This window comes from Camelina sativa, chromosome 7 (assembly GCF_000633955.1).
Source record: "Camelina sativa cultivar DH55 chromosome 7, Cs, whole genome shotgun sequence".
NCBI classification, from domain to species: Eukaryota; Viridiplantae; Streptophyta; class Magnoliopsida; order Brassicales; family Brassicaceae; genus Camelina; species Camelina sativa.
In genome coordinates, this window is record NC_025691.1 from 18744429 (window position 1) to 18753172 (window position 8744).

Genomic DNA, 8744 nt, shown 5'->3' on the forward strand with positions numbered 1-8744 from the left:
TCGGTTCATAGATTTTAACTTTATGTGAGTGGTTTCATCATCCTAGCCTAAAATATAATTTTTTTTATTGTGGTTTATTACTTTTTTTAATTGTGGTTTGTTAATTAATTGTATAGTCTTATCATCTTATGTAACTTATGTTATTTTTTAGCTGTATTTTATGGATCCTAATTAGTTGATGTCTGGTCCTGAACCTCCGAAGTATATATGATTAGTGTCCAAACCTAAACCCAAAGCCCAAAGGCTAAAGATAATAATAATACTTCTGCTTCCAATTTTTTATTCATACTAAAAACATCTTCTAATAAATAAAAAAGACACAGACACAATCTTTTTTTTTTTTTTGAACAAACGACACAGACACAATCTAAAAAACCAAACCTCTATTCTTTTTTTTTCCTTATAATCCGAAATGTAGAAAAAGAATTGAGCATATTTTTTGTTCTTAAATAATCTCATTCTCCTCCCCAATAATTTTACCAAACTCTCACATGAAAATTATTAATGCATACCCATTTTCCAGGACATCTTGAAGTCTTTACCAACTAACATCTCAAGTCCAGCAATCTCAACCATCACACTCTTGTTCTCTTCTTCATCTTCCAAACCAATCACATAAGTATGCTCCTTTGAGCTTACCTCAATCTTCTCCGTCATTGGGCTTCCATTGATTTGAACATCAGTAGCTTGTCCTGTTCCTTTAAGTCCCAAAACACTCACTCTCTCAATCACCCATCCTTTGCTCAACGCAAACTTCCCTTCTTTAACTTGTGACCACATCTTCACAGTCCCGTTTCCGACCGAAGCGTAGAAGTCAACGTAAGTGGACTGTCCGTTTCCTAGCTTCATCTCCGGAAGCTCGTCTTCGTCTAGGTAAAGTTTCCCAGTAGCGTAACCTTCAGAAGCTCCTGCAGGGAAAGTGATGACGAGACTAAACGGTGTGGTTCTAGCGTCTTTGGAAATCAACCCGCCTTGTTGCATTGGTAATATAGTGTTTTGGTAAAGATGAACGTTCACGAAGTTCAAAGGAGCTTGGAGAGTTACACGCTTCCCGCTCTTGGACACAACGGCTTGAGTCATGTCGAACATGTGGTACCAAGAACCTGGTGGGAACAATGCTTCTACTTCTGTTTTGCCTTGTTCAAGAACAGGGGATATCATGAAGCTGCTTCCAAGCAAGAACTGTCTGCTGTTGCCGTAACACTCGGTGTAGTCAGGGAACGAGAAGAAGAGCGGTCTAGCGATTGGTGCACCGGTCATATGAGCTTCGTAGTTGAGTGTGTAGAGGAAAGGAAGGATCTTGTATCTCATACCAAGAGCGTTACGAGCAGAATCCGCAACTGTGTTCCATTGGTAAAGCTCTTGTCTTGGAGAGTAGTAATTAGCGTGATCTCTTGAAAATGGATAAAACGCACCGACTTCAATCCAACGGTTACAGAGTTCCTCTGTTGGTTGAGGGTAGAATCCACAAATGTCTGAACCAACCATTGGAACTCCGAATATACCAAAGTTCAACATGGTTGAGATAGACACTTGCAAGCTCTGCCATGTTCCTTGGTTATCTCCAGTCCAATGAGCAGCGTATTGACCCGAGCCAACGAAAGTAGACCTAGACAGGATGAAGGGACGTTTGCCTTTAACATCAAGTAAGGCCTTGTGAGTGGCAATAGCCTCAGAGAATCCATAGATACTGTGAGCGTCATACTCACGAACACCATTGTAATGAGTAGCACTTGTGGCAATAGTCTTGAACCCAACGGGAGCTACAACTCCAGTAGCATTGATCTTGTAAGGAGGATCATCCCATCTCGTCTTGGTTATATTCTTGCAGTCCAAGCAACAAACCCAACCAGGTCCTTCCCCACTCGGACACTGCTTCCCTTGTGGAATTGTACACAATCCTGAACAGAAGTTGGACACCTCGTTCATGTCAATCCATAGACCATCAATGGGGACTAAATCATGGAACCGTTTGATCTCATCTCCCCACCAAGAAACCGTCTTCGGGTTAAGGAAATCAGGGAAGTAAACCGGACCAGGCCATACTTGAGCCAAGAAAGGCTTTCCTTCATACTTGATAAACACATCGGCTGCCATGGCTCTTTGGTACGTACCGTAGCTAGTGTTGACACCAATACCAGGATCATTAATCACAATATACTTCATACCAATCTTGTGGATTTTGTCCAAGAAGGCCAATAGCTTAGCACGAGGGTAAGCTATAGGATTCAAAGTGAAATCTTTGTGACCATCCATGTGATCATCATCGTTCCAAATCACATCAAGAGGGATCTTAGCCTTTTTGTAATTGTCCACCACATCTTCAACAACTGATAAATTACGGTACCCCCATCTACACTGATGAAACCCTACAACAACACAAAATCAAGAAATAAATAAAAAGAGAATAGTAAAATCAAAGATGTGCTATAAATCTATCACATGGCTAAAAACCAAGATTTCCATTTATTTTCAACTCAATTCAAGAACCGTGGTCCACGGCTACAATGGTCCAATCTCAAGATCTTACAAGGACCAAATAAAATCTCATTAAATCATTTTTTCCAACCCCCACACAAGCAAAATGATCACAAAAGAGGAAAAAAAGACCATTTGTTGATCTTATCTTTTACTCCATCAGTCTCAAAATATATGATATTTTAGTGAAAACACGCATATTAAGAAATAATTACTTTTAAAAAGTTTAACCAATCATAAACAAGTCTGCATAATATAAAATATCAATTTAATCTAAAAGTTGCATAAAAAATTGGAAACATACTATATTATGAAACAAAAATACTTCTCTAAACATCTTATATTATGAAAAGGAGAGAGTAATTAACAAAAAAAAATCACAGTTAGAAAGCGACACTTTACACTATTAGCAATATCTCCCACAAAAAAAAGGGGTAAAGCTTTCTAAAAGTTGTGTCGGAGAAACCAAAAAAAAATTAGATACTCTTTACAATGAAAAACATGTGGCACTCCAGAACTGTATCAACAACACTTAATAGTAGTTTAATGGACCATTAATTAACTAGTTTCAATCACTCCGTTTTGGTACTAATGAATGATACACAAAATCTATATTCACGTGACTCTTTATTTGACTAAAGTCAAAGTTCATAGGAACCTGAATCTATGCTACTAAATACTCTTCATTAAGACATTAACTAATACTTAAACACCACAGGACCACAAACAGAATCACTAATCCTATTTAGTTAGCACCAAACTTTAAGACAATAGAGAGAGAGAGATGCAACAACCAAAAAAGCAGACCAATAAATGAAACTTTTACCTAAAGACCAGTACGGCATTGGAGCAGGCCGTCCGATTAACTGAGTATACTGATCAACCACATTTAACGGCGAAGGTCCGGCGATGAAATAGAAATCAAAAACACCTCCGATGACTTTATACGTCAACGAGTCACCTCTGTAGAAAACATCCATACCATTACTGTTGAGCAACAACACAGCATGAGCATAAGCTTTACCTCCAACGTTCCTCAGATCCATATACATGGGATGAGAACCGTAAAGATCAGTGTTGAGGTTAATAGCTGAAACGTCTTCAGTGTAAAGAGTGTAAGGCTCGTTAGGTACGAGTTTGATACCGTTGGCTTGTGAGTTTTCACCTAAACCGTAGAGCGATGCGTCTTTAGGTAAAGAAGTCGAGATCTCTAGGTATTGGTCTTTGAAGACTAGTGAGCTTGTGGAGTTGAAGAGTGTTTGGTGGTTAGATCTACGTTTCACGGCGAAAGTGAACGGATCTGTTGTGAAACTGAAGATGAGCTCTGAACCGGAGATTTCTTGAACTGTAATCGGAGATTTTCTTGATTTTCCGATGGCTTTGCCGAGCGGTGGTGGCTGTTCTCGTGGGAGGAGGTTGTACGGTACTTCCCATCGTTGTTTTCTTGCGTCTGTGATGTGAACACGGAGACGTGAATCTGTTTCGTGCCTGTGAGAAACAAATCCAACGGTTAGAAATCAAGAAGAGATGTGTAACAGAGGATTTAGTTATGAATGGTTGCTTACTTGACGAAGAGACGAAGAGTGGTGATATCAGAGCCGTAGATTTTGTTCTTTTGTTTGACTTGGAGATAACCAATGAAACCACCATCTGGAGACTCTTCGATTGAGATCAAACGGTAGCCTTTGCCGATGGTGTTGGAGGATTGGGTGGGTGAGAAACAGAGGATTAAAGATAGAAGAAGAAGAGAAAGAGAAAAAGCTAGAGATGAAGAAGACGAAGAGGCCATGGCCATGGTTTCTAGTCTAACACTCAACAGTTTACACTGTGGTGTACTGAAGGGGGTTAGAGAGAGAGGGGTTTAAAGAACCAACCCTCTTTTAGGCTTTAGATATTGATAAGTTTTGTGAACACTAAACGAGGGGATATAAATAGTAGAAAATAACTTTTTTTTGCGGTTCATTTTAATAATTTACAATAACCGTTTCAGTAAATCGGTTTAGGCCAACCGTAAAGATAAAGAAGGGTATTTAAGTTATTTTAAAAGATTTGGTAAGATTTTAATATTTTAGAATTTTGAAAGATTTAGGATATGTTTAGGAGATTTGATTGTGTTTTAGTTTTTTTATATTTTTCTTTTTAGAAAATGAGATTTAATTCTATGAGATTCTATGATATTTTCTTACTAAATTTTGTGTGATTTTGAAATATTTTACCAAAAAAAAAAAATCTATGTATAGTGAGAACCGGCGATTTCTATCAAAATGGATTCTATGAGATTTTCTTAGAGGGGTATTCAACTTGATGTTTTAAGGATTTGTTACGATTTTAATATTTTAGAATTTTGAAAGTTTTAGTAAGTTTTTAGGAAATTTGATTGTGTTTTAGAGTTTTTCTATTTTAAGAAAAGAAAATGAAATGTGATTCTATGAGATTTGACTATTAAACTTTGGGTGATTTTATAATATTTTACAACACAATACCAATATAAAATCAGATCAATAGTTTGGAGCTATGTCCTCAGTTCATGTAAAACTGATCAATAGTTGGATCAATGGTGATGTTTTTTTTTTGTCCAAATAATAATCTGATCTAATTCTCTATAAGGTCAAACCCAGAAACTGATCCAAACCAATAGAATTCATTATCTCTTTACTTTGCCTCTGGTGATGCTGCGGCAAACCAAAAAAACTTGACGGCTCAGACTGAGACTGGTGGAGAAGGTGGCTGATGATTGGCGAGGGTTTTTGGCTTCAAGATCTTCAGTCTTTTTTTTTCTCTGAAATCTTTCAAAATTCCACCTCTATAGGTATGATTTTGATTGTCATACTTTTCAACTAAAAAACAAAAGAAAGTCTCTTAAAATCATCAAAAGTCGCAAGTTTTAAAAAAGTTGTGATAAATTGAATAACAAGAGATTTCAAGTAGGTTTTAAAAATTACTGATTGAATAACAAGAAATTCTATATTATTTTAAAGGATTTTACATAAATCTTAAGTTGAATAACATAGAATTTCAGAAGATTTTTAAAAATCGCAATTGAATAACAAATTATTTTAAGAATACTCTAAAATCTTTTAGAATGTCAAATTCAATACCCCCTTACTAAACTTTGTGTGATTTTGAAATATTTTACAAAAAAAAAAAAAAAATCTATGCATCGTGAGAACCGGCGATTTCTATCAAAATGGCATCAATCTCACTTTTTCAAAATAGTTTGCTGAAGATGAAACATCTCCCTAGTTGCCTATTCACAGATACAGAATAGTTTCCCGATTATGGTGCCTCCTCTCACATTACCAATTCTACTCATCACCTCGAACACATTACGATGAGAGAAAGAGAAGCAAACAACATGTGATCTGATATTTCATTGGTTCCCTCCAGACAAGAACAAAAACAGAGTAAGGAGAGAGAGAGAAACAAACGTGAGAGAGAGAGAGAAAAGCAAACGTGAGAGAGAGAGAAGCAAACATGAATTGTTGAGAGATTATAAACAAGAAGCGTTGACTGCTCATTTGTTTGTTTTTGTTTTTAATTAAAATCCTTCAAAATTCTACCTTAAAGGGTATGATTTTGAGATGAGTACTTTTCAACTAAAAAGAAAAAAAAGTCTCTTAGAATCATTCAAAGTAGCATTCTAAAAAAAGTGGTGATATTTTGAATAACAAAAGATTTAAAGTTGGATTTATAAACTATTGATTGAATAACAAAAGATTCTGAATTATTTTAAAGGTCTTTATATAAATCTTAGTTGAACAACATAAGATTTCATGAGATTTTATAAAATCCTCAATTGAATAACAAAGAATTTTAAAAATACTTTAAATTTCTTTGAAATGTTAAGTTCAATACCCCCTCCAAAGTGTCAGGGGGTGTTGTTGGATTCTAATTTATAAAGATTATTGAAGAGTTCAACAAAATCATTAAAATAGAATAAGTGAAAGATTGTTAAAGATTGCTATAGAGTTTTGTTGATTAGTTTTCTAAAATCTGCTCAAAATAATCTCTGTATTTTTGTGATATTTTTTATAACTTTATTTTGTAAAGAAAGTGTCTAAAATCATGAACCAGTAACATAATAATTAAATTTATTAACAATCCTACATTCTTTTGTTTTAATTGAATAACACAAATTTTTTAATGACTTTATAAAAGTCTAAATCCAATAACCCAAAATTGTATTGAAACCATGATTTTAGAGGATTTGATGTGATTTAGGAAATTTGGAATTTTGATAGATTTTAGGGAAGTTGATATGATTTATGGTAAAATTCTTTCAAATCTCACCTAAAACCATGAGATTTGGATCTCTATTTTTAACTGAACAAATCCTCTCAAATCCTCCAGAATCATTAAAACTTATTAAAATCTAAATCCACAAACTGTTTTGAATAACAGTGGGTTTTAAAGTAGATTTTTATATCATCAGTTCAATAACAGTGGATTTTAATAGACTTTTTAAAATCCATGATTGAATATTAGTGATTTTTTAAAATCCATGATTGAATAACAATGTCAAGTTGAATACACCCCCTAAACTTTAACAGAGTTTAACGAAATCTTGATTTAAGAACAACAGATTTTACATAACATTTAAAATCTTTAAAACTCTCTTAAAATATCAAACCAATAATCCCACTTATATTGTTTTTGAGCTTGTTGATGTGCTGCTGACCTGAGTTAATTACTATGTGATTTATGTATTAAAAAAAAGTGTAAAATAGTAGTGAATCCAAAAAGGTGTTGGCGTTTTTTGTTGAAAAAGGAATAAAAAGCTTTTCTGGAAGGAAATTTCCAGCTCTCTGTCCCTGAAAATATTATGAATGAAATCCTATTGATGAAAAAAAAAAGAAGAACTTAGAAAGTTGGATTATTCACCATTAGCCTAAAATACATCGTAATGTATTATAATTAGGATATTCAAATAAATACTTTCTATGTTCTATGTTAAATAACAAAAAAATGATTTATTAAAATTTGTGTTTTTACCTAGAAAATCTTATAATATAGGACATAGGAAATATTTTCCTTCTTTTAATTTATTAAATATATTCACATATCTATGCATAATATAAGTTTATTTATCTATAACAATGTTTTTATATTAGTTAAAATTATATTTTCACCATTACTATTACACAAGTTTTTATTTTTGTTTTTTTTCTCCAACTTTTTATACAATATCTTGATATGCTCACATGGACAAGAGATATCTTGCGTTATTACGTTGTTTGAGAATTAATGCGATGACCAATAAAACAATAAACTTATAAATAAATTGAATTATACTGTGAAAATAAAGATTATTGAATTAATAAAAGGGTGATATGTTTCAACGTGGCTGGTTCCATACATCTCTTTCTCTCGGTCGCTAAATTGAAGCGTGATTCTCGCTTCCCGAACCAATTTCCTCTGTCTGCTCAATTTCTACGTTAGTTATGTCCTTCCACAATTTTATTCTCTCTTTTTTTTTTGTTCGATACTCTTACAATATTATTATCAAAATATCATGGAATATTCGTGGGTGAAAAAAGCCTGAACTATTTTCGTCAAAGAAAAACAAGATAATTTTCATAACGCTTCGGTGATTTATAAATATTTTTAACAAAACAAATATATACATCAACAGACTATATGGAAGTCTTTTGTCCTTGAAAGGTTTCTAATTTAGATTTAAGGTTCAATTTCTAAAATAGAAATCCACAATTAAAAGTTTCAAATATTGTATAAAAAACCGTCTCTTATAGTCTTGAGTCTTAACGAATAAAATTATCTAAACCCTGTTTAAAAAAAAAACAAAGTATCCATCACTAATATGATAAAGTAAAAATCGTTAGTATGACACAAATAAAAATTTATAGTAAGAGATCATATAAGTATTAGAAAGAGAGTTTATAAATGATAGATTCATTCATTGAGTCCTTTATCATAATCACATGTGTTATATAGATATGATAGACTTGTTAATTTGATCATTTATAAATAAATTTAAATAAAGATATATGAAAATAATACATATACCAAACTACTACAAAAAAAACATCTCTAGACGTTGAAAAAAAAACTCACTAGACTATAAATTAAAATTCTAAAACTACCTATTAAATACGTTAACATATAAACTAGCCACCAATATACAATTACTATGTGGTTAAGAAAAAATGTCACTTGCTTTGTATTACTAGTAGCATCACTTTCTAAACTAGTGTAGTTTGTCAGTGTATATACATATATATTTTTATATGTGTGTATATGTGAGATCG

General features: G+C 33.1%; 1 protein-coding gene across 1 annotated transcript; it reads right to left on the minus strand.

Annotated features, from left to right (window-relative positions):
* Positions 252 to 4378, minus strand: LOC104701487 (alpha-xylosidase 1). The gene is made up of 3 exons (XM_010417177.2): positions 4044 to 4378; positions 3305 to 3966; positions 252 to 2369 (listed from the first exon to the last, which is right to left on the minus strand). Exons 1-3 carry the CDS (start codon positions 4271 to 4273, stop codon positions 502 to 504), a joined length of 2760 nt encoding a protein of 919 aa, XP_010415479.1. The 5' UTR covers positions 4274 to 4378; the 3' UTR covers positions 252 to 501.

Coding starts and splice junctions, on each gene's coding strand:
- LOC104701487 (XM_010417177.2), bottom strand. CDS start 4,273: ATGGCCATGGCCTCTTCGTCTTCTTCATCTCTAGCTTTTTCTCTTTCT. Junction 3,967..4,043: donor ACTCTTCGTCTCTTCGTCAA/GTAAGCAACCAT, acceptor TGTTTCTCACAG/GCACGAAACAGATTCACGTC. Junction 2,370..3,304: donor AATGCCGTACTGGTCTTTAG/GTAAAAGTTTCA, acceptor GTGTTGTTGTAG/GGTTTCATCAGTGTAGATGG.